Below are 24330 nucleotides of genomic sequence, written 5' to 3'. Positions count from 1 at the left end.
GAGACTAGCCAAGCCAAGGTCAGCCCAACTCAGGCATCGGAAGTCCTCTGCCAGCCATCATCCAGCTGGAGGTGGCTTCTGAAATGTGGAGCTGGGCCCATGAACCCCCATGAATCTCTAGGGAAGAATGGTAGCAAGAGGTTATCAGTCCTTTGCAGCTCAGTGTGAGTGAGTTTAGCCGACTGACATCTTAGAGAGAAGGGAGGACAGGTATCTTCCAAGCCCAGGCTTAGGTGTGAGCGCAGAATCACAGTCAGCAATAAAGGTATAACTGGAAGAGAGCTCTGCCCAGAGCCCAGCAAGAAGAGGCAGCGAGAAGACAGGGAGTGACTCCACTTTCAAGACCACCTGTGTCCTGCCTTATATCCTGACTCCTTTCCCACATTTGGGACCAAGTGTGGCACACAGCCTGTCTCCATACCAACAAGTTCTGTCTCCCAGCCTCCCCACAAGAGCTAAAGGCCTAAGGCTTGAGACGGTGGGGGTGGGGGTGGGGGTGAGGGTTGGGGGAGCTCTCCCTTCCCCTTCCTGCCAATAAGGACACACCAGGCCCCAGCCATAGGCCCAACTTCCCTCTCTTTCACTGTACCCCAAACATTGGGAAACTGACAAATAGGGAGTGGGAAGGGGTGTTCCTGATGGAACCATATCTTTCGGGCTCTCCTGTGTCAGCCTGCAGGCCTGGGTATGGGGGGATGATGAGGGAAGGGACAAGAGGATCCACCTGAGATATGGAGAACCACAAGGACAGGCCCAGCCCTTTCCTCCCCACCCTGGCAGGGAGCCCATTCTTGCTCTTAGATACTGGCCCCCTCACTCCAAGGGACCATGTCAGGCCCTCCTGGGCAGAGGGAGGGAAGGTGGGAGGGAGGGGTGTGCAGGGACAGTGCTGCCCTGTCCCAGGGGTGAGGGGTGAGGGTCATGGCCTCTTAAAGTAGAAGAGCAAGGTGCTGTCTTTGAGCCAGAAGCAGGGTTGTGGCCAGCAGTAACAGAGCAGAGACCCCTCCAGCTCATGGCCCCTGTAGAGCCACTTGACCACCACATCAGCCAGACTGTGGGAAAGGAGCCAATTTATGAAATTAAATAAAGTCCACAAAGGGAGTGAGAAACTTAGGCTCAGGCACCCCACCCCAGCTGGGCCCAGCACAGCTGGAGCACAGTGCACGGGGCACCCCCACCATCTTGCCCCTCCCAAGAGGGGGCTTAAATAGGCCAGGCCCCAGCCTGGAGGCCGGGGATCCTGGGGCCTAGGGCGGGCAGAAGTCGGAGAAGTAGGGGTGCTGCAGGGCCTCTTCTGCTGAGATACGCTGGACAGGGTTACACTTCAGAAGGTTCTGGAGATGGGGGAAAGGAGGCGGCAGGTTCAGGACAGGTCACTGCCCAGAGCCCTGCCTTCCTGTAGTCCCCTCTGGGCAAGTGTCCTGACCCACCCTCTACCCCAAGTCACGTACCTGCAGCAGGTCCCTCCCCGTGGCATTGAGTTTGGGCACGACGTTCACCAGGGATGTTGTGGCCGGGTACATCGGGTAGGGCTGTCGAAAGGCAGGGAGGGTCAGACTAGAGGTAGGGGGAGGGGGGTGAAGGCTGCTAGGAATGTGAAACAAGAGTGACCCTGATGAACCATGACCCCCCAATTCCCCATCACACCTTATAGTCTGGCAGCTTGGTCATAGAGGGCCACTGCTCCTCGGTGGGCGTCCCCAGCAGCGTGTCCACGGAGTCAAGGATCACATGGGAAAGGGCCACAGCTGCATCTTCAGGGGCAGGGTGAGGGCCTCTTCCCCTCCCGGGGAGGATTCCTCATACCCACCACCTACTTCTCTCACCCTCCCTTTACCCTCTGGCTTGAGCTTGACAGAAGCAACCCCGGGCACGTCACTCGTACATCCAACCACGTTTCCCATGACAATCACTAACTAGTCTAACCCACATGCTGCTGTCCTAGTCCTAATGAACTGGTCCTTGCCCCGCTCCCACAAAATGTGTCCTGCTGTCTTTGGCTCCTTCATCCTGGCATCCATCTCTCACCTGGAGGGACACCCTCTTGGCTTTGCCCCCCAGGGCACACTGCCTGTCTCCAAGCCATACCTTCTCCAGTGTGTATCTGCACTGTGACAATCAGGGTGTCCAGCACCTCTGCTGTCTCCCCTTGCCCTCAAGAGAAGCCCTACAGACCCCATCACCCCACCCCACACCATCACTGCCCTCACCCACTGCACTCAAAACTCCATGGGCTGTCCCCTCCCAGAGGGCTCAAGGCAGAGGAAAACAAGGATATCGGAAGATCCTCTTCAACTGGTCATCAACATCATTGCCGGGAAAAAGAGGCCGCCCAGCATTGGCCAGCTCTGGGGGGCAGATAGGGGGCTAAGATGTGACATGTGAAGGACCCCTCACTCTGAGGTGCCCCCTGACCTTCCAGCCCCAGTCCCAGAGCCTCCCTCCCTTCCCCTAGAGGGAACCCTCCAGACCCTATTTGTCAACCCAAATGGGAAAGAAGGTGCCTCTGCAGCGCCCCAGCACGTCACCTGCAAAGATGCAGCCGGCTGACCACATGTCGATGGACGTGGAGTACAGCTTGGCCCCAAAGAGGACATCCGGTGGGCGGTACCACAGTGTGACCACCTGGAGGAGACCGCCCCCCGACAGGGGACTCCCACTTAGAGGGCTGGGGAGGAGGTTTGAGGAGGAGGCTCAGAGAGGAGAGGAAATTAATGTTTTGGGTCCTGGGGTTGGAGCTGAGGGACTCCCTCCCCCAATCCCATATCCCATCTCCTAGCTCACCTCAGCTGAGTAACAGCGGACAGGGATCCCAAAGGCTCGAGCCAGGCCGAAATCAGCCAATTTCAGCTCCCCATTCTGAGGGGAATGGGAAGGGGACATGGAGAAGGGCCTTTAAGCAGCCTTGGGACAGCACAGACTCCATCCTCCCAGTCCTCTTCCCTCCATGCTCCCCATGCCCTGGCCCCAGGCTTCCCACTCCCCACCTTCTTCCCAAGAAGTACCCTGTTTATTAGCAGGTTCTGGGGCTTCAGGTCCCTGTGTAGCACATTGCGGCTATGACAGAATCCCAGGCCTTTCAGTAGCTGGAAGAGGAATGACTGGGAGGAGAGCAGGCAGAAGGGAGTCAGACACCCTGAACATGCAACTGTGCCCAGCAATGGGTGGCTCCTCTCCTCACCCTGTGCTTCACTCCACCCCACCCACCTTTCAGCACTTGGTTCAGAGTGACACCATTCATTCGCCATCCAGAACCTGCTTTATACTGTACTAGGCATTAGAGGGACAAGAGTGAAGAAACTGGCCCTGGTCCCCATCTTCCTGGACCATATAGCCTAATGGGCCTTGCCAGGTGGATCCTAGATCCCGCCTAGATCCTAGCCCATGCTGATCTTCCCTTCCTGGCGGCATGTGAGTATGCACACGATACTACAGCACATAAATATCATGCTGTAGTATCATTCAGGACTGGCTTCCCTGGAACCTGGACCAAGGCATTTGGCCTTGGGCCTAGAAGAGCACCTGGCACACAGTGAAGCATTCAGTAAGTATGTATTGAATGAATGAGTGTATCTCCTTGAACCTCATTTTCTCATCTCTGAATGTAAATACTATCACTGACGTCAGAGTGCCACTGTGTGGGTCAAAGACGACCACGTGAAAATGTTTGCTAAGACTGGAGGCTCCTAGAGGGCAGAAACAGGGTTTTCTCATTCTCTGACACCCCAGAGCGTCCCCGTTCAGGGCCCAAAGTTAGAGCCCAAGGAGTGCTTACACTGAATGCAGACTCTGACCCCAGCCTGAGGGGTCCCCCAACACCACTCTCCTCACCTTTACAATCTCAGGATCAAGGTCACCATTGCAACTATCAAAATACTTCTTCAGGTCCTGAAAAGGGATATGAGTGGGGGAATGGGACAGAGTTTAACCTCAGTCTGGGCCCCTATACCTTCCCAAGGCTACTGTCCCCCAAACCCCGCCTTTCACCTGGTCACAGAATTCAAAAACCAAAGTCAGCTTCTTGTCACTGTGCAGGACATCATGAAGCCTAGGGCAAAAGAAGGGCTCAGCCATGCAGGTCCGCCTGACAGACGTCCAGTGTCAGCCCCCGCCTCCCCCAAGCGGCCACACCGGCAAGGAGCACCCGCCTCCCGCACACCTGACGATGTTCTTGTGCTTGAGCTCCTTGAGTAGGCAGATCTCCCGGAGGGCAGAACTCGGCACACCCTGCATATGTGAGGGGGCCGGGTGGGCAGCAGTCAGATCCCACCCAGCCCAGGCCCTCAACCCCCTCTCCAGGCCCTATCTCAGTCCCCAGTCCTACCTCATCATCGTCATCCAGCCTCACCCGTTTCAGAGCCACGATCTCATGAGTCTCCCGGTTTTTGGCCTTGAACACTGTTCCGTAGGTGCCTAGGGGAAGGAGGTCAGGGGTCAGGGGGAGGATGCGGCACTCTTCCCTAAGCCAGGAAATGCCTCCCGGGAGGTGAAGGCAGCGTCTGAATATGCAAAGAAAGGGATTCAGGGTGAAGGTAGGTGGGTGAGCTTTGTGAGTGAGGATGTGGCAGGTGAGGAGGGAGGAGAAGGTGCCCGCGGAGGCTCCAGGGGCTCAGCAGGAGGGGCGAGTGCGGCTGCGAGGGCAAGGATGTCTAAAATGAAGGCGGTGCTCCGGAAGGGTCTGGAAATGGTGAGGAGGGGCCTGGGAGAGGACTGACGGGCTGCAGAAATATTGAGGTTGGAGGTCTGCAGCAAGAACCGAGGCTGGGGCTCGGGGTGAGGTTGTCCAAGTGGTGCTGAGGCTGGGGTGAGAAATTCAGGAAGTGTCGCGGTTGGGAGGTCGGGTCTACTGGGAACGCTAAGGTTGGAGTGAGAGCCTGCGGGAAATGCTAACACGGGGAAGACTGGTGTCTGCACGGAGTGCTGAGCTCGGGGGCCAGGGCTGCAGCCGCTGCTGAGGTCGGAGCCTGTAGGTATTGCCGACGGTAAGGGAGCCAGGGCTGCAAGGAATGCCGAAGGATCTGCAGAGGGGCTCTTGCAGGAACATCTCGAGATTCCATTACCTTCCCCAATCTTTTCCAGTTTCTCGTATTTCTGCATCGCGGCGGCCGCGGGGACCCCTGCGGGCCCTCGGTTTTAAGACTCTGGCCCCGGCGTTGCAGAGGAGGCGGCACCCGAGCCTCCAGCCCCGCCCCGCCTGGCCGCGCAGTACCTTCTGGGGCTTGTAGTCCTAAGACAACAAGGTCTCCCCGCAGTGCCCGAGACCGAGGACAAGAAGACTACAAACCCCAGCCGTCTGCGCTCACGCTCTCTGCAGCACTCGACTCCAGGGCTCCGGTTCCACCGCGGAGGCAAAACCCTGGACTTCAAGTCCCAGGGAGCAACGCGTGTCCGTTTTCCGGGCGCCCCGCCGCGGCGCCGCGGTTCCCAGTGTGCCCCGCTGTTGTTATTCCTTTTATGTGCTCCCAGCCTTCTTGAAAAGGGCTGCTCCGGGACTACGCGTTCCAGAATGCAGCGGGGATGGGGGCGGAGCGCTCTCGGTTAGGGGTTTGGGGTTTGGCGGCCTAGATCCCGAGCCTTGGCGGCCCAGCTCTGACCTGGTTGGTGGCGTTGAGTTCCCAACGGCCTCTTGACGACCTCAGCACGGGTTTCCTCCACCTCTCCCCAAGCCACCTAGTGACACCAGGATTCACTGGGGAATGCATGTGAGCGATGATGACCTCACAGGGAACAGCTGACCGCAGGGCTGGGAAGAGAACAGCTGTGCCCCTTTGAGGCTGGATTTTAGTGGAGGGACACACGCCAAAGACCCCTCTCTCTGCTGGGCCCCGTTTGTTGTCTCGGAGCCCACCCGACTCCAGCCGCTGAACTCTGACATGCTGAGAAAAGCTGGGTGGAGCCCTGGAGGTCCCCCCAGACCCCAGTCTCCGGAACGGGGCCCACTGGAGTCAGCCAGGGTGTGGCCGGCAGGTTGGTTAACCCCCTCCACAGACAAGACCACAGACCGATGCTCAACTTGCAGCAGCCTCTACCTCATCCCTTAAAGGAGTTGATTATAGATTCCCTTGCGCTGCCTCTCTAATTGTCTCATGATTGCATTCTTGAGGGCTACGGACCGAGGGAAAAGGATCCCAAACAGCACTCCTCGGCACCGGAACCAGAGTTACTGCCAAACACGTGTTAATTAACTCGTTTCTATCTGAATGCTTTTGCATACACGAGAGAAAAGAAGCGAAAAGTACATTCCTTATCTGGAAGACTTTGTGATTTCGTTGGGCAAACAAGAACTACACACAGGTCTTGAATGATAAGTGATGACTATGACTAGGGTTCGATTCAGTGTGGAGGTTCCATTCAAGAGGAAGGAGGCCACCATAGCGAATCTCTGTCCCTCTCAGGAAGTGGGGAGCCCCTAACAAGTTGCCCTCTCCCAGATCAGCTCAGGGTACTGGGCAGCCAGCTTCCAGCCGCTGTCACCCTTCTCAACTGCTCGCCACCGTCCCTCAGGGGCTTTCTTGGAGGCACGGGGGTTATTTGGGAGGGGGGCCGCAAGAGAATCTCAATCCCGATACGTTTATGTTTCGACTTCTCCGAATTTCCTTGTGCCTGCGTTTTACTGCCTGGGATCCGTAGCGTGAGGCGGGCTCCTTTCCACCCAGAGGTGCCGTAATGGAGCCAAGAGACGGCATCCTCGGGGCTTCCAAGCCCGGAGTGGGGAAGCTTGGGGCAGAGGGACGGCGGGGGCGGCCCCTGGTGCCGGGCTGTGCCTGGAAGCGCGCCCCCGCCCCTGCCCCTGCCCCCGCTCCCGCCTCCCCACCCGCGGCGGCGGGACCGCGCACGGTGCGCCGGGGGGCGCGCACGCAGGGGGCTGGCCTGCCCGTGGCGCGGGGGAAAGTTGAGTTGGGAGAAGTTGGGAGCGGCGGGGGCGCGCCCCGGGGTGGGCACGGGGCAGTCGTCGGGAGCGCGCGAGGGTGCCGGAGGACGGGGAGAGACCCCGAGACCCCCAGGGCACGAAGTCCAGAGCGAGCGGGTAAGCGGAGAGGCGGTGGCGGGGGAGGGCCAGGGCCGCGGAGGGAGGAAGGGAGGGGGAAGGAGAGGGGGGAACTCGGGACTCGAGCAGGGAGGGAGTGGAAGTGGAGGAAAGGGCGGAGACTGGGGCGCGGGGAACCGCGGTCTTGGGGAGAAGGATGAGGAGGCGGATGGAGTGCTGGTCGGAGGCGGGCATTCCGGGGTCCCTTTCTCAGAGTTCCCTAAAGCCATGGTGCCGCGCCCCCTGCCACCAGGAGTGGGTAGTCTCCCTGAGGAGCCGCCGGCCCTCCCACTCCCCGGCTGGCTCCAGACCATCCCTCCCCTCCGGCCACCCCGCATAGTCCTTCAGTCCCGTCCGGGGCGCCCAGACTGGGGGTTGCCCGGGGCCTCCATCCCCAGTCTCCGGGTTGGGAGGCGAAGCCAGGAAAGGCGGGTGGCGGGTAAGGTCGGGACAAGGGGTCAGGCAGAAGAGGGAGCAGCTGGGTGGGGATGGGAAAGACGAGCCCGGAGAGTTGGACCTGACTCCCGGGGTCGGTTTGTCTAGGCGGGGAGTTCTGTGCTGGGTGTGAGAGACGGCACTGCCTGAAATCCAGGGTCTACTTTATCCCGCTTCCTTTCCCCCGCCAGTCCTACATGGAAGAGCTGTGGAATTTACGAGTTCACTTGGGGGGTGGTTAATGCCCAAGTGGGGGTCCGAGATGCTAATCCTTTGGGCAAGGGGAGAGATGCTAATCCTCTGGGCCGGTCGGGGCTGGTCCGAGGAATGTGCCCCTACCCGGATTATCGGCACCGATGCTCTGGACAGAAGCTGCTTTGTGTTCTGGGACAGCGGGGGAGGGGGTGCAGAAGAGTGTGGAGGAGCGCGTTGAGGGCACAGCCTGAGGTGGGAGTGGGCGCCTGCAGGTGCTCAGGGCGGACTCTTCCCACAACCTTCCCAGACTGGGTGCCCTCACGCTCACCCACACCGCCCGCCCTGGCTGAAGGCCTGCTGAGGGGGAGGGGAAGAGCGTAGTTAGCCGAATTGGAGTGCTTGCCAAGAATGTGTTGCCAGGCTCCCCATCCTGGGTGAGCCCCCCCCCCGACCTATATTGTTTGACCCTACACTGACTTGTCTTACTCCTGAGTCGGGCACCCCCAGTCCCCAGCAACACACTGGGAGCATCGGTACCATCACTTTTTGCCAGTCTTGGGTGTCCCCTGTGCTGACCCACTAGGAATAGGCCCCCTATTTGCAGGGATTGGGCTCCCTCCTGCAGCTCCTTCTCTGCCCCCACCATACAGTGTCCTCCCCAGACTCCCTACAGTCACAGTCAGGAGGGTGGCAGCGCTGCCACTCAGATTTTCCTGGCTCCAGGCTCTGAAGGGGCGGGATCCAGACCGCCCCTCAGAGGCAGAACCTCAAGGTTGCGGTGCCCACCCCCTCCCAGCCCATCACATGCCCCTCCCCCATTATAAAGCTCTGCCCAGCCCATGCCCACCTTCTGTGCCTTCCTCCCTCCCACTGAGTGAGTGGAGTTGAGCTCCTGCCCTCCACCCAGCCAGCCTGCTTCCCTCCTGCCAGCCCCCACGGACCTGGGGGAGGCAAGACTCCTGCCAGCCTGCACTGGGGAGGGGGCGCCCCCTCCCTGGGGGGGCATCTTGGGCTCTCTCCAGAGTTCTTCCTCTCGTCTGCTTCCTGTCTCGGCAGTCCGGCCCCAGCTCCACGGGGTGTCTCACCCTCCCCGCCACACCCTCTCTGGTCTCAGGCCCACCTCTGGTGGGTGCCCTGACCCTGCGAGGCTCCCTTGTCTGCCTGAGCCTTCACTCCCGTCCTTCCCCGGCTTATTATCGCTCCCTCCCTCATCTCTGTTGCTTTCTCTCCGGGCCTGGGCCTTGACTCCTTTCTCCCTCATTTTTCTTGCGGCCTCTCCCACCTTCTCTCTCCTCCTCCCTCTACTCAGTCTCTCGGCCTTTTTTGGCCCCACTCGCCTCAGTCCTCTCCTGTCTCCTTGTTCTTCTCTTTTCTTCCTATAAATAACTCTCTGTGCTGTGGCTGCCGCTAAGGGCCACTCTGAGGCCCTTCATAGTCCAGGAGGATCCCCAGCAGCGCAGCCTGCGCGGTGGCTCCTGCCCTCCCAGGGCTCTCGATGGTGATCCGGCCTCTCCCCCATCCAGGTTATGCCTCCGCCTTGTTGCCCTGAAAGCCGCAGCGACAGCGAAAAGGGCTAAGATTCGGCCATGAGCAGCGCCCCCCGGTGCCCCACCAAGGGCGCAGATTCTTTTCGCACGGTGAGTTTGTTTCCCAGGTCGCCAGCCCGACCTTCCCTCCCTGGCAGCCTTGTGTGCTCTGGCCCAGGGTCCTCACCAACCAGGGGTGTGAGCGTGTGTGAGTGTGCAGACCGGGAGGACGCTGCCATCCCTACCCTGACCTTGCATGATGGTCGTGCGGGGGGATGGGTAGTGGGGGTATCAAACGTCTTCCAGTCCTGGGGAGGGAGTTGAGGCTGTTACCTGAAGACCTAGGTAGCTTAGCCTCAGCGGTTGAGGAACTTTGAGAACCCTGGGTCTCTCACCCAGCAACCCGTCTCAGACCCAGCCGGCCTTAGAGGCCCCAGGTCAAGTCTGCACGCGGGAGAGTGTTCTGGGCGGAGCTCGCCTGCCGTGACTGGCCACGCCCCCTGCCCACGTGCCACCCAGTCCCGCCCCTCCCTGCCCTCACGTGGCCACCGCTCCACATGGCCCCCTCTGGATTTTCCTAAGGAGTCTAATGATTAACCCCGTGCCACAATCAGCTCCGCTATTGGTCACTCTGGCCCAGAAGGGCACGTGACTGGGAAGGGGCGCAGGCTGGTCCCCTCCCCCTCCTTCTCAGGTTCACCCCTGCCGGCCATGGACTTCCTCCTGCGGCCTCAGGTGCGAGGGGTCTGCTACCCTCTCTCCCCATGGGGGCAAGCTCTCTGCGCCTCTCCCCGCCCCTTCGTCCCACGGGGCTGCTTCTGGTGGGAGTGGGGCTGGGCGATGGGGGAGCCAGGAGATGGTCAGGAGCCTTACGTACAGAGGGAAGAAGCCAGCCCCCTGGCCCGCTCACCTCATCCGGCGTTCTGCCAGGCCCAGCCGCTCCAGTCCCCACCTCGCCCCTAAGACCCGCCCTTCGCCCCAGCCCTCCTCCCCGCGCTCTTCCTTATTCTCGCTGCTGGCACCGCCATGGAGGGGGCTGCATACCCCCGCCCTTGGAGATCCCGATGCCCTTCAGGTCCAGAAGCTCTTGAGCAAATATTTGGCGGCGCCTGTAGCTAAGACCGTGGGTGGGTGGGGGGCTGGACCAAGGCTGCCTGACCAGGCGGCTGCCACTTAGCTGTGCTGAGCTCTTGCAATCGCCGCATTCCCTGCCGGCTGTGCCGGCCGCTGCTCCGCGCCCGCAGGATGACTCAGGTGGGGGCTGTGGGGGTGGGGTGAGGGGTGGGGCTAGGGAGCTGGCCCAGGGCTCGGGCTGGGGGCCTGGGGGCTAGGGGAGCTCTCCTGGGGGCTGAAGGGCATCCATTCCTGTCCCTGCGGGGCTAGTTTTTTTGACTCAGACGGGCTCTGGGGCGGTCAGCTTGGGCGCCTCCAGAAGTTACTTTTTGGGCTCAGTAGTTGTCCTCAGGCCAAGGGGAGTTTCTTCACTATCTGTCATGTGAACTTCCCGGTTCACACACCCTCCCTCCAGGCTGCAGACGGGCTGGACACACGGGATTTCTTCCACCTGCCCTGAACTGACTGCACAGCCAAGGGGGCTGGGCTGGGATGAGGGTAGTTCAGAACCCAGGGGACAGCTGCTGGGGGAACTGGGTCTCTGCATCTGAGGAGGCAGACTGCTGGGGGGACACTGGGTCCCTGTGTTTGAAGGGATGTGTACTGGTAGGGGGACTGGCTTCCTGCATTTGACGGGGCAGACTGCTTGGGAGGACTGGGTCCCTAGATTTGTGTTCTTTTTTGTTTTTTTGAGACAGAGTCTCACTCTGTCACCCAGGCTGGAGTGCAGTGGCACGTTCTTGGCTCACTGCAACCTCCGCCTCCCGGGTTCAGGTGATTCTCCTGCCTCAGCCTCCTGAGTAGCTGGAATTAGAGGTGCCCGCCACCGCCTGGCTAATTTTTGTGTTTTTAGTAGAGATGGGGTTTCACCATGTTGGTCAGGCTGGTCTTGAACTCCTGACCTCCAGCAGTCCACCCACCTCAGCCTCCCAAAGTGCTGGGATTACAGGCGTGAGCCACTGTGCCTGGCCTGGGTCCCTATATTTAAGGGACAGCTGCTGGGGGGATATTGAGTCACCAGCATTAGAGGAGATAGCTGCTGAGGGGAGGGGTCCTGGGTCTCTGGCACTAGGAAGGGTGAGGTTTCGGGGTACAATTCCCAGTGAGTCCTGTGTGTTTTTTCTCTATGCTTTCTTCCACACAGCCAGAGCCAGAGAGCTTGGGCCCTGGGACGCCTGGGTTCCCCGAGCAGGAGGAAGACGAACTTCACCGCACCCTGGGCGTGGAGCGGTTTGAGGAGATCCTACATGAGGCCGGGTCTCGCGGAGGGGAGGAGCCAGGCCGCAGCTATGGGGAGGAAGACTTTGAGTGTGAGGGGGCAGGCAGGGAAGGGGGAGGCAGGGATATCAGGTTTGACTCTTCAGTTAAGAAGGGGCTGGGGTCCTAGTGGGAGGAGCGAGGCGGGGGGCAGGATGGCAGGGGAGGGGACGCTGTGCCTGCCGCAGCCAAGTCCCCCTCCTCCCTGCAGACCACCGTCAGTCCTCCCACCACATCCATCACCCACTGTCCACCCACCTGCCTCCGGATGCACGCCGCCGCAAGACACCCCAGGGCCCAGGACGGAAGCCTCGAAGGCGCCCAGGAGCCTCCCCGACTGGAGAAACCCCCACCATTGAGGAAGGGGAGGAAGATGAGGATGAGGCTATCGAGGCCGAGGGGGCCCGGGCAGTCACGCAGCCATCCCCTGCCTCCACACCCTCCTCGGTGCAGGTGTGCTGGGCGTGGGCTCCTAGGGGATGTCGGCAGGGCCCTGTCCTGGTCACTTCTGCCCACATGGGTCCTTGTTACAGTTCTTTCTCCAAGAGGATGACAGTGCTGACCGGAAGGCAGAGAGGACCAGTCCATCTTCCCCTGCACCACTGCCCCACCAGGAGGCAACTCCTCGGGCCTCCAAAGGGGCCCAGGCTGGGTAAGTATACCCCAATCAACAGTGTCCCCAACAGACACTTCCCCTGCTAGAGATGATGCTGGAACAAAGCATGAGCCTTGGAATCACCAGGCCAGGGTTCAAATCCCAGCCCTGCCCTCACTGGCTGGGCAAGTAACTTAATTAAGCTCTCCAAGCCCCAGGTTCCTTATCGGAAACCAAGCATAATAGAACCTTTCTCACTGGGTGGCTGTAGGGATTAAGGGTGGTGTGAATTCTAAGTATGGTTTAGCCTGGGAAAGAACATGTGCTGCCTAAGCTGCCTCCCACCCCTGCCCGTCTCCCACCCCTCCCTGCTCCCACCCCTGCCTGTGGTGTAGCGGGAGCAATAGCCAGTACTGGCTCAGGTACTGGACTGGTGACCTCCCAGCACTTGCTGGAGGCCCCAGGGTTCAAGAGGCAAAGAAGACCCCCCTCTCCTTGGAGCACTGCCAACACACACTGGTTGGAAACCAAATGTTACCATGTGAGATGGCATCAGCATGTTGTCACTGCACCCAGTGGCTGGTTCAGGGAAAGTGTCAGTACCGGTGGATGATTGGCATTTGGGGGAACGCTTCCTGGAGAAAATGACTTTGAACTAGGTCTCAAGGTCACTACAATCACAGACCAGTTGTTTTCTGGGTGCCAGGCAGCGTGAAGGGCTGCGGGAAGTGAAGGGCATGTTGTCCCCTCTGGGAGCGCATAACCTGCTGGGACCATGGCACAGATGTGGGCGGCAGGTTACAGTGGCCTTAGGGGTGCCAGGATGGCCGGGAGAAGGCTGGGGCTTCCGAGAAAGCCTGGCAGCAAGAAAGGGTCGAATTTGTGGGCTAGGGCACGTGGGGGCTAGGAAAGCCTGGTCATGAGAGGGGACGCGAGCTTTGAGCTCTGGGGGCTCTTGATGTTGAGAGAGAGGGGTAGGACCACGTGGCAGGGCCCTGGCCACCCAGTGTGGCAGAGAGAAGGGAGAGAGCAGAAGCTGGCGTCTGTGAAGGCTGAGGCTCACCCCTCCTCCCAGGGCAGGAAGCTCTCTGCCATCTCCAAGGCCGAGTGCCACGGACTTTATTCCTCTTGATTAAACATAGGCCCCTGTGAACCTCTGAGTCCCATGGCTAGGGGTGTGCCAGGGGGTGAGGGGGCAGGGGGATGAATGCTGACTGTCAGGAAGCAGTGTCCTGAGCTCCTTTTCTGCCCCAGGCCCTGCACTGGGACTTTTCCAAAATCTCACCCCTCATGGCACTGCCAGAGTCTGGCCTCAGTCCTGGCTGCTGAGGAGCAGTTGATGTTCGCAGTGGACGTTCAGAGGGGCCTTGGGGTGATCGTTTGGGGCTGCACAGCTAGAAAAGGGTGGAGCTGGGGTTCGGATGCTGGCAGTCTGCATCCGGAATCCTCCCCATCCCCATACCTGTGCCTCCCGGGAGTGGGAGCTAGGAGGGCCCGGAGTCCGATGTGGTCCCTCCCTGGCTCCCCGCTGTGTGGGTGCTGAGCGTTGTTGGGGAGGCTGGCTTTCTCGGGCTCACGGCCATTCTGTCTGCCTAGAACCCAGGTGGAGGAGGCGGTGGCGGTGGTGGCCAGTGGCACCGCAGGGGGTGACGACGGGGGTGCCTCGGGGCGCCCCCTGCCCAAAGCCCAGCCTGGGCACCGCAGCTACAACCTTCAGGAAAGGAGGCGCATCGGGAGCATGACCGGGGCTGAGCAGGCACTGCTGCCTCGGGTCCCCACGGATGAGAGTGAGGCCCAGACGCTGGCCACAGCCGACCTAGACCTCATGAAGAGTGAGTGCTGGGCCTGGGCCAAGCCTGGCACTGGTGGGCGAAGGAGTGAGAGAAAGGGGGAGCCCAACCTTGGTCCTCTGCCCCCCCAGGTCACCGATTTGAGGACGTTCCTGGGGTGCGGCGGCACCTGGTGCGGAAGAATGCCAAAGGTTCCACACAGAGTGGCCGAGAAGGGCGGGAGCCTGGCCCCACACCTCGGGCCCGACCCCGGGCCCCCCACAAGCCCCACGAGGTACCATGCTCTGCTTCATGGTCTTCCATTAACTTCCCATCCAGCTTCCCCCAACGACCCTGCCCCTACCTCTCAGACCAGCTATAATCTCAAGCCTCAGGATTGCAACCTTTGTTTTGTTGTTGTTGTTTGAGAAGGTCTCGCTCTTTTGCCCAGGCTGGAGTACAGTGGTGTGATCTCAACTCACTGCAACCTCTGCCTCCTGGGTTCAAGCGATTCTCCTGCCTCAGCCTCCAGAGTAGCTGGAATTACAGGCACCTGCTACACCCAGCTAATTTTTGTATTTTTAGTAGAGATGGGGTTTCACCATGTTGGCCAGGCTGGTCTCCAACTCCTAGCCTCAAGGGATCCGCCTGCCTTGGCCTCCCAGAGTGCTGGGATTACAAGCGTGAGCCACCACACCGGGCCCAGGGATGCCACCTTTCGTTGTGAAGTTTGTACACTGCACAAGAGTGCAGTATACACGTCTTAGAGCTTATTGACTTGGGCACTGTGATTATGCTCCCCATGGTGGATGTCGTTGATTTGAGTATTGTGGTTTTAATTCACATCTGAGCCATTGTTGATTTCTGTATCATGACCATCTTAGAAAGAGATGCCATTTTCTGATTTGAATAAAGGGCACCCCTTGGGCTAAAGGTGGCTCTGTGTAGCACTACACTTCATTTTTCAAAACCCAGTTGCCTCTGTACTTGTTCAATCCTCTCAGCCACCTGTGAAGATGACAACAGGTGGTGTCAGCCATAAACTAGAGTGCTGTGACTTGGCCAAGGTCACTTGGTTACCTAGTGATGCCGCCCATCTTAAGGGCCCTGGTCCTGAACTCTGACGCACTGTGTTTTTGTCCTCATTTTATGAAGGCGTAATAGCATACAGTAAGCTGCATGTGTGTGAAGCATCCAGCTCAGTGCCCTGTTGCAGGCCCATACCTGCCTAACCATTTCCCACACTCCAGAAGTTCCTGCACGGCTCCACCCAATCAGTATTTTTCAGAGGCGACCACTCTTCCTTCATTTGCAATTAGTTTTGCCAGTTCTTGAATGCCTGTCAATGGAATGGCTGGTAGGCATTCCACTTGTTAAAAGGCCTACAAAACGCCATTGCTTTCATACACAGTGGCCATTTCTCAAGCCCTTACTCTGAGTCATATAGCGTGCCATGTGCTTTTCCCTTTTGTCCTCTTGACAGTTCTTTGAGGTGTTCCCATTTGACAGATGAGGGAAACTGCATCTCATTGGTTAGTCAGTTGTCCAGGGTCTCAGCTGGCTGTGGGACTGGGGCGCTTGTGCACCACCCACTGTGCTCATGCTCTCCAGGGTCACTTGGCTCCCTCTGATACCACTCACCTCTGACCTCCACCCAGGGCTGCCTCTGGCTCTGTACCCTGAAATGCCTTCTCTTCTCTCCCCAAGGTGTTTGTGGAGCTGAATGAGTTGCTGCTGGACAAAAACCAGGAGCCCCAGTGGCGGGAGACAGCTCGCTGGATCAAATTTGAAGAGGACGTGGAGGAGGAGACAGAGCGCTGGGGGAAGCCCCACGTGGCCTCCCTCTCCTTCCGCAGTCTCCTGGAGCTCCGCAGGACCCTTGCCCACGGTAACCCCGCTCCCCTCCGCCTCCCGCCTGGCCAATCCCCAGGAAACTCTCCCAAATGGCCCCAAATCTGTCTTGAGCCCCATGATGTGTGACAGCCCCAGAGCCCAGAGGGAGCGTGGTCCACACCCAGCTCGTATTTGCATTTTCAGCCAGCAGCTTCTTGATATTCTCAGATAACAACTGTGTTTTGGTTGCGAAAATGTTCCAGAAGCCATTTTGATGTAAAGCTTTCTGAAATTCCTAGCATGCCTTGGTACCATCTTAGAGATTCTGTGGAATGTGATCTAATCTGTAGCTGTATAGACTTCATGAAATGACCACTCACCACAGATGCAGGACTTCCGAGTCCTGTGTTTGCTTGCTTGCTCCTTCACAATGGGTGACCACTCTCAGTTGTTGTTAAAAGGCCTGTTTCTAAGCAGCTGAGGTTCTGTGGTTTGAGGCAGCTTAGGAAAAAAATTAAATATATATATATATATTTTTTGAGACAGGATCTTGCTCTGTTGCCCAGGCTGGAGTACAGTGGTGTAGTCTCGGCTCACTGCAACCTCCACCTCCCAGGCTCAAGTGATCCTCCTGCCTCAGCCTCCCAAGTAGCTGGAACTACAGGCACACACTACCACGCCTACCTAATTGTTGTATTTTTAGTAGAGATGGGGTTTCACCATGTGGTCCAGACTGGTGTCAAACTCCTGAGCTCAAGCGATTTGTCTGCCTCAGCCTCCCAAAATGTTGGAAGTACAGGCATGAGCCACTGTGCCTGGCTTAAAATTAAATTAAAAAAAAAAAAGTAAACAAAAAACAAAGCAGCTGAGGACCTAGAAACTTGCTTTTAGAATTGTTTCCCAACTAAGAGTCCATAGACCCCGAGTGAGGCTCAGGGGCTTTGGGTAAAGTGCCACTGTGGAAGGGCTTTCTCACTAGGCCTTGAGGTCTCCAGCCTGGCTGCTTAGGAGCTTTTCGTTCTGTTCATTCTTTTTTTTTTTTTTTTTTTTTTTTTGAGACGGAGTCTCGCTCTGTCACCCAGGCTGGAGTCCAGTGGTGCTATCTCAGCTTACTGCAAGCTCTGCCTCCTGGGTTCACGCCATTCTCCTGCCTCAGCCTCCCAAGTAGCTGGGACTACAGGTGTCCGCCACCACGCCTGGCTAATTTTTTTGCATTTTTAGTAGAGATGGGGTTTCACCGTGTTAGCCAGGATGGTCTCCATCTGACCTCGTGATCTGCCCACCTCAGTCTCCCAAAGTGGGATTACAGGTGTGAGCCACCGTACCCGGCCGGTTCTGTTTATTCTTTAGTCTTTGTTCCTGAAAGTTGGCCCTGCCAGATGAATGACCTGGTAGCTTTCGAAGGGACTGTTACTTCTGTGTGCAATGGTGAGGGGAGGTCGAGAAGCTGACAGGGAAGTCAAGAAGCTTGGGGCAGAGGGGGGTCTTCAGATGGCTCCAGGACAGCCACACGGATGAGGCCACAGACCAGCTGAGTTGTGTATCAGAGGGTAGAACTAGGCCCTAGAGTGACGCAGCACCTGGCTCACTTAGAGGAGAGTTTTCTAACAGCTAAGAGGGTTCAAACAGAGTGGGTGGCCTGGACCGTCCCTGTGGAGGCCGGATGCTCCCTGGAAGGAGTGTCCGGCAGGTGTGGCCTAGATGGCCTCTCTGGTCACTGAGGTTCAGTGGTCTCTGTGGAGCCTTGTAACGTTCCTGGGGGTCTGGAGGAGGGGAGGAACCAGAGGGTTGATGTGACCTAGGCTCCCGAGGGAGCTAGAACCCGAGCCTGCGTCCTTCATGTGTAGGCTGGTGTTCCAGGCCCGGCACCCACCCACCTGGCTGCCCCACCTGTCCCCAGCTTCTGCTCCCATCCCATCTCCTGCCACTGTTTTGCGATCTGGGGCTGAGGGGCCCTCTGTGCCATCTTATGCCAGGGGCTGTGCTCTTGGATCTGGACCAGCAGACCCTGCCCGGAGTGGCCCACCAGGTGGTGGAGCAGATGGTCATCTCTGACCAGATCAAGGCCGAGGACAGGGCCAATGTGCTGCGGGCCCTGCTGCTGAAACACAGGTGAGGCCCTGTGGGCCAGTTGGGGACGACACTTCATCCAGCCCACCTGCCCCGGCCCTTGTCATTGACCCTCCTTTGCCTCACTGCCCTCTGCCCCACCAGCCACCCGAGTGATGAGAAGGACTTCTCCTTCCCCCGCAACATTTCGGCTGGCTCCCTGGGCTCCCTGCTGGGGCATCACCATGGTCAGGGGGCTGAGAGTGATCCCCACGTCACTGAGCCTCTCATTGGAGGTGTTCCTGAGACCCGGCTGGAGGTGGAGCGAGAGGTGAGGGGAGAACCAGCCCTGCCTGGGCTGGCGGCAGGACTGAGGAAGCCCAGGTGTGGACTCAGAGTGGGAGGGGCCTGGCTGGGCTGAGCTCTGTTCTGTGTCCCCCAGCGCGAGCTGCCGCCTCCAGCACCACCAGGTGGCATCACCCGCTCCAAGTCCAAGCACGAGCTGAAGCTGCTGGAGAAGATCCCTGAGAATGCTGAGGCCACAGTGGTCCTCGTGGGTATGTGGGGCAGGTCACATGTGGGGGCCTTGGCAGCCAGGCCTTGAGGCAGGGTCCTGTAGTCTCCCTGGCCCTGCCTCGGTGCCACCCCTGGGTGAGGGACTGGAAGGCGGTCCTGCTGCTCTGCTGTTGCCCACGATGGTCCCATGCCCCTAGGCTGTGTGGAATTCCTCTCTCGCCCCACCATGGCCTTTGTGCGGCTCCGGGAGGCCGTGGAGTTGGACGCAGTGTTGGAAGTGCCGGTGCCCGTGCGTTTCCTCTTCCTGCTGCTGGGCCCGAGCAGTGCCAACATGGACTACCACGAGATCGGCCGCTCCATCTCCACCCTCATGTCAGACAAGGTCAGCTACCCTCCTCCTCTGGGCCCTGCTTCTTGGAGCCCACCCTGGGCCAGTCTTGATCCCCACGACTGCCCCCCACCCACCGGCCTTGCCCACCCCCAGCTCCAGGCCCTCAGCCGTCTTCTTTGAGCCCTCCCCAATCCCCATCCTGCTTTGGCAGCAATTCCACGAGGCAGCCTACCTGGCTGACGAGCGGGACGACCTGCTGACGGCCATCAACGCTTTCCTCGACTGCAGCGTGGTGCTGCCGCCCTCAGAAGTGCAGGGCGAGGAGCTGCTGCGCTCCGTGGCCCACTTCCAGCGCCAGATGCTCAAGAAGCGAGAGGAGCAGGGCCGGCTGCTGCCCACAGGGGCCGGGCTGGAGCCCAAATCTGCCCAAGATAAGGGTACGGCCAGGGCGGGCTGGGGTCGGGGCTGCCTCAAGGGGGTGAGGTGGGCAGGAGGGGCTGGGGCGCCCTGACGGAGGCCTGGGTTGCAGCGCTCCTGCAGATGGTAGAGGCGGCAGGGGCAGCTGAAGATGATCCCCTTCGGCGGACGGGGCGGCCTTTTGGTGGGCTGATCCGAGATGTGCGGCGCCGCTATCCCCACTACCTGAGTGACTTCCGAGATGCACTTGACCCTCAGTGCCTGGCTGCCGTCATCTTCATCTACTTTGCCGCCCTGTCTCCTGCCATCACCTTTGGGGGACTGCTGGGTGAGGAGAGCCTTCAGGTAGAGGGTGGGGCGGACTGCCCAGGGCCTGGCCGCCAGCTCCTGAGCTGGTTCCTGCACCCCTAGGAGAGAAGACGCAGGACCTGATAGGGGTGTCGGAGCTGATTATGTCCACAGCGCTCCAGGGTGTGGTCTTCTGCCTGCTGGGTGCCCAGCCCCTGCTGGTGATCGGCTTCTCGGGGCCCCTGCTGGTCTTTGAGGAGGCGTTCTTCTCGGTGAGGGCTCTTCCCGCCCATCTCCAGCCACCCCTCCTCTGCCCTAGACACCTCCCCACAGCATCCCCACCCAGAGCTCGGGACCTGACTGCCCCCACTTCCAGTTCTGTAGCAGCAACCACCTGGAGTACCTGGTGGGCCGCGTGTGGATCGGCTTCTGGCTGGTGCTCCTGGCCCTGCTCATGGTGGCCCTGGAGGGAAGTTTCCTGGTCCGCTTTGTCTCCCGCTTCACCCAGGAGATCTTCGCCTTCTTGATATCACTCATCTTCATCTATGAGACCTTCTACAAGCTGGTGAAGGTGGGCAGGCCCCTGCCGAGAGCTGGGCCAGGAGGGCCGAGGTCTCAGGGCTGGAGGGAGTCTCTTGGTCCCATCCTCTGGATTCGAGGCCAGGCTGGAGCATTCCTGGGGCTTGTTGCCAACACACACACCAGGGCCTCAGATTAATTTTTTAATCAATTAATTAATTATTTTGAGACAGTCTTACTCTGTTGCCCAGGCTGGAGTGCAGTGGCGTGACCTTGACTCACTGCAACTTCTGCCTCCTGGATTCAAGCGATTTTCCTGCCTCAGCCTGCTGAGTAGCTGGGATTATAGGTGTGCACTGCTATACCCAGCTAATTTTTGTATTTTCAGTAGAGACGGGTTTCACCATATTGGCCAGGCTTGTCTTGAAGTCCTGACCTCAGGTGGTCCAACCACCTCAGCCTCCCAAAGTGCTAGGATCACAGGATTGAGCCACCACGCCCGGCCTTAATTTATTTTCAAACAGCAACTTGAACCAGACAGATGAATCTTTCAAAAACTCATACTTTTTCTTTTCTTTTTTTTTTTTTTTTTTTTTTGAGACAGAGTGTTGCTTTGTCACCCAGGCTGGAGTGCAATTTTGGCGCGATCTCTGCTCACTGCAACCTCTGCCTCCTGGTTTAAAGTGGCTCTTCTGCCTCAGCCTGCCAAGTAGCTGGGATTACAGGCACACGCCACCATGCCCAGCTAAATTTTTGTATTTTTTTAGTAGAGATGGGGTTTTACCATGTTGGCCAGGCTGGTCTTGAACTCCTGGCCTCAAGTGATCTGCCCGCCTCGGCCTCCCAAAGTGCTGGGATTACAGGTGTGAGCCACTGTGCCCAGCCAAAAACTCATACTTTTATTTTTTAAAAACTTCTATATTTAATGGCACAGTGGCACCATTAGAGCTATTACTTCAAACTCCTGAGCTCAAGTGTTCCTTCTGCCTAAGCCTCCCTAATAGCTGGGACTACAGGTGGGCCCCATGCCTGGCTAATTTTTAAATTTTTTGAAGAGGCCTGCCTAGATTGCCCAGGCTTGTCTGGAACTCCTGGCCTCAAGCGATCCTCCTGCCTTGGCCTCCCAAAGTGTTGGGGTTATAGGCATGAGTCACCAGGCCCAGTCCATCTTTTTTATTTTATTTATTTGTTTGTTTGTTTTTTTGAGACAGAGTCTTGCTCTGTTGCCCAGGCTGGAATGCAGTGGTGTGACCTTGCCTCACTGCAACTTTGGCCTCCCGGGTTTAAGCGATTCTCCTGCCTCTGCCTCAGCCTCTTGAGTAGCTGGAATTATAGGTGCCCACCACGCCCAGCTAATTTTTGTATTTTTAGCAGAGACAGGGAAGGCTGGTCTCGAACTCCTGACCTCAAGTGATCTGCCTACCTCGGCCTCCCAAAGTACTAGAATTACAAGCGTGAGCCACTGCACCCAGCCTGTTTTATTTTAAAAAATATATTATTTTTAATTTGCTTTTAAAATTCACATTTTTAATAACAAAAGTACATGCTTTTGTTAAAATGTCAAACAATCCAGGAGTGTAGAAAGGGGAAAGACTCCAGAGGTGACAGTCAGTCTGGGCATCAGATGTGTGTGAGAGACCACTCTGTGCTCATGTCCTCCTCCTTTAGGCCCCCGGATCCTCTCTCAGCCTGGCTGGTGCCACTCACCAGCTGCCTTCCTGAGTTAAACCAGCCGCTCGGTCTTTGCTGCCCCACACTGCCCTGTGCTCACAGCTGGTTCTCTGGGCCACTGTCTTAATTCAACAAGACAAGCTCCTTGAAAGCAGGCCAGCCTTTCCCCTGCCCCGCCCCTTCCACCTGACACTCACTGAGCCTCAGGAATCTTTTCTGCGGTCCAGCTGATGAAGGCCTTGTGGCCTTCTCTCCCCAGATCTTCCAGGAGCACCCCCTGCATGGCTGCTCAGCCTCCAACAGCTCAGAGGTGGACGGCGGTGAGAACATGACATGGGCCAGGGCAAGACCCACGCTGGGGCCGGGCAACAGGAGCTTGGCTGGGCAGTCTGGGCAGGGGAAGCCCCGGGGCCAGCCCAACACGGCCCTGCTGTCGCTGGTGCTCATGGCCGGCACCTTCTTCATCGCCTTCTTCCTGCGCAAATTCAAGAACAGCCGGTTCTTTCCTGGCCGGGTGCGTGGGCTTAAAGGCCAAGAGGGGGTTAGGGGCAGGAAGGGGGGTGGCAGGAAGTCAGTGGCTGTGGTGGCAGGCCTCTGAGCGGTGTGCCTGCCCACTCAGATCCGGCGGGTGATTGGGGACTTTGGGGTGCCCATCGCCATCCTCATCATGGTGCTTGTGGATTACAGTATTGAGGACACCTATACCCAGGTAAGGTGCTGCCCGCAGCAGGCAAGGGCTGCTGCCTCCACCGCCCTGGGTCTAGGTGTTCCCCTCCAGCCTCCAAACCCAGCCTGTCCTTAAGTTTAAGCCTGTCCTTAAGATGCCAACCCCTTTCCATGGCATGCCCTCCACATTACCTTAACCCTTGTCCCCACACTGTGTCTGCCCTGCAGAAGCTGAGCGTTCCCAGTGGATTCTCGGTGACTGCCCCAGAAAAGAGGGGCTGGGTCATCAACCCTCTGGGGGAGAAGAGCCCCTTCCCTGTGTGGATGATGGTTGCCAGCCTGCTGCCTGCCATCCTGGTCTTCATCCTCATTTTCATGGAGACACAGATCACCACGTGAGTGGTCCTGGCCGAAGGGATATGAGAGGCCAGAGCCCCAGGCCAGGCTGGGGAACTCAGCATGGAACCTCCAGCCACACTGGGCAATCCCAGGGACTTCAGGGAACCTCAGATGCCTAGATGGCCACAGTTTAATCTGTAGACAGCAGAAAAACCCCCTGATGTTTGCTGGGACAGGAACAGCACGTGGAGGGGCAGGCCAGCCTGGCAGTGCTAGCTGGGAGCTGTTGTGGAGGATAAGGGCTGGGGGCCGAGGTTTTGCTCTGTAATGGAATTTGAATCCTGACGGAATGGACAGGGACCACCAGGTTCCAAAGCCAGATGGAGGGACTGGCTGGGCATTCTGGAAAGACCCTGTGGTCTGTGGAGCTGAGTCCAGCCTGGGCCTTAGCAGCACCCCTCCCTCTCTCAGGCTCATCATCTCCAAGAAGGAGCGCATGCTGCAGAAGGGCTCTGGCTTCCACCTGGACCTGCTGCTCATTGTGGCCATGGGCGGCATCTGTGCCCTCTTTGGCCTGCCCTGGTTGGCTGCTGCCACTGTCCGCTCCGTCACTCACGCCAACGCGCTCACTGTCATGAGCAAGGCTGTGGCACCTGGGGACAAGCCCAAGATTCAGGAGGTCAAGGAACAGCGGGTGACAGGGCTGCTGGTTGCCCTGCTTGTGGGTACGTTGCCTCTTGCCCTTCCCTTCCCAGTGGATTCCCCAGGGCCAGTGGGGCCAGGGGACCCCGTGGCCAACTATCCTGCACCTCCCATAGGCCTCTCCATAGTTATCGGGGATCTGCTCCGGCAGATCCCCCTGGCTGTGCTCTTTGGAATTTTCCTGTACATGGGAGTCACCTCCCTTAATGGGATCCAGTTCTATGAACGGCTGCATCTGCTGCTCATGCCACCCAAACACCACCCAGATGTCACTTACGTCAAGAAGGTAAGCCCCCCCCCAGCTCCCCACTGGAAGGGGTGTGCCTCTGGCCATCCTGGTCTACTTGGGTCATTCTCCAGCTGCCCCTCCCATCTGCCCACTTCAGCCAGCCCCCACCTCCTCTCTGTACCAACCCGGCTCTGTGGCACCTAGGACTGTTCTTCTATCCCCGACTCCGAAGAGGGGAGAGGCTCTTCCCAGCAGCAGGCTGGGGAGGAACCTGGGCTCACCTGTCTCCGCCCCCCAGGTCCGGACCCTCCGTATGCACCTGTTTACGGCCCTGCAGCTGCTCTGCCTGGCCCTGCTCTGGGCTGTCATGTCCACAGCTGCCTCCCTGGCCTTCCCCTTCATCCTCATCCTCACAGTGCCGCTCCGCATGGTGGTGCTCACCCGCATCTTCACCGAGCGAGAGATGAAATGTGTAAGCCCTCCCGCCTGCCTCCCCCAGTCCCTCTTGCCTCCCTGTGGATCTGGAAAGGTCCCCCACCCCCCACTTCCCTTCTTGACCACCCCTCACCCCACAGTTGGATGCTAACGAGGCAGAGCCGGTGTTTGATGAGCGGGAGGGTGTGGACGAGTACAATGAGATGCCCATGCCTGTGTAGCCGCCGCCGAGGGACAGCCGAGGGACCGATGGACGAGGGGACAGGCTGGTGGGATGGGGTCCCCCCTCCCATGCCCCTCCCTCCTTTTTATTTAAGTGAATAATTTAATGTCCCCTCCTCCCCCACTGCCCCTGCAGTAAAGTGCTTTGGCCCCCACCTATCTCTGGCCTTTTGTCTTTGTATGGGGGGCATGAATG

The 24330-nt window shown here is 58.6% G+C and overlaps 3 protein-coding genes across 4 annotated transcripts; 2 read left to right on the top strand and 1 right to left on the bottom strand.

Annotated features, from left to right (window-relative positions):
* Positions 1-1053: 1053 nt before the first annotated feature.
* LOC105474905 (cyclin dependent kinase 5) lies at positions 1054-5212 on the bottom strand. The gene is made up of 12 exons (XM_011729796.3): positions 5061-5212; positions 4325-4413; positions 4160-4227; positions 3988-4048; positions 3832-3888; positions 3006-3101; positions 2785-2859; positions 2529-2625; positions 2279-2348; positions 1648-1708; positions 1452-1532; positions 1054-1334 (listed from the first exon to the last, which is right to left on the bottom strand). Exons 1-12 carry the CDS (start codon positions 5095-5097, stop codon positions 1248-1250), a joined length of 879 nt encoding a protein of 292 aa, XP_011728098.1. The 5' UTR covers positions 5098-5212; the 3' UTR covers positions 1054-1247.
* Positions 5213-6895: 1683 nt separating this feature from the next.
* On the top strand, positions 6896-9294 carry LOC139362685 (uncharacterized). Of its 2 annotated transcripts, none has more exons than XM_071094246.1 (2): positions 6896-7027; positions 9181-9294. In XM_071094246.1, exon 2 carries the CDS (start codon positions 9184-9186, stop codon positions 9232-9234), a length of 51 nt encoding a protein of 16 aa, XP_070950347.1. In that variant the 5' UTR covers positions 6896-7027; positions 9181-9183; the 3' UTR covers positions 9235-9294. The 2 variants fall into 2 exon arrangements, with proteins under 2 accessions (XP_070950347.1, XP_070950348.1); XM_071094247.1 differs by lacking the exon at positions 6896-7027 and adding an exon at positions 8670-8782.
* Positions 9181-24293, top strand: LOC105474906 (solute carrier family 4 member 2). The gene is made up of 22 exons (XM_011729798.3): positions 9181-9294; positions 11441-11606; positions 11765-12006; positions 12087-12205; positions 13745-13980; positions 14070-14212; positions 15625-15805; positions 17727-17862; positions 17965-18130; positions 18242-18356; positions 18513-18697; positions 18858-19083; positions 19176-19391; positions 19475-19623; positions 19728-19922; positions 21801-22055; positions 22161-22250; positions 22436-22602; positions 23018-23271; positions 23365-23534; positions 23776-23949; positions 24053-24293. Exons 1-22 carry the CDS (start codon positions 9244-9246, stop codon positions 24131-24133), a joined length of 3717 nt encoding a protein of 1238 aa, XP_011728100.2. The 5' UTR covers positions 9181-9243; the 3' UTR covers positions 24134-24293.
* Positions 24294-24330: the final 37 nt, after the last annotated feature.

This window comes from Macaca nemestrina, chromosome 4 (genome assembly GCF_043159975.1).
Source record: "Macaca nemestrina isolate mMacNem1 chromosome 4, mMacNem.hap1, whole genome shotgun sequence".
NCBI lineage: Eukaryota > Metazoa > Chordata > Mammalia > Primates > Cercopithecidae > Macaca > Macaca nemestrina.
The sequence above is the reverse complement of the archived record's forward strand: the minus strand, read 5'-3'. Positions and strand labels throughout refer to the sequence as shown.

What these genes read in the sequence shown, in the direction of transcription:
- LOC105474906 (XM_011729798.3), top strand. Translation starts at nt 9,244, where the DNA reads ATGAGCAGCGCCCCCCGGTGCCCCACCAAGGGCGCAGATTCTTTTCGC. An exon ending in CCTTCTACAAGCTGGTGAAG is followed by an intron (nt 19,923 to 21,800) that starts GTGGGCAGGCCC and finishes TTCTCTCCCCAG; the next exon opens with ATCTTCCAGGAGCACCCCCT. An exon ending in CCGAGCGAGAGATGAAATGT is followed by an intron (nt 23,950 to 24,052) that starts GTAAGCCCTCCC and finishes CTCACCCCACAG; the next exon opens with TTGGATGCTAACGAGGCAGA.
- LOC105474905 (XM_011729796.3), bottom strand. Translation starts at nt 5,097, where the DNA reads ATGCAGAAATACGAGAAACTGGAAAAGATTGGGGAAG. An exon ending in AGAACCTGCTAATAAACAGG is followed by an intron (nt 2,860 to 3,005) that starts GTACTTCTTGGG and finishes CATTCCCCTCAG; the next exon opens with AATGGGGAGCTGAAATTGGC. An exon ending in CCAAGCTGCCAGACTATAAG is followed by an intron (nt 1,533 to 1,647) that starts GTGTGATGGGGA and finishes GCCTTTCGACAG; the next exon opens with CCCTACCCGATGTACCCGGC.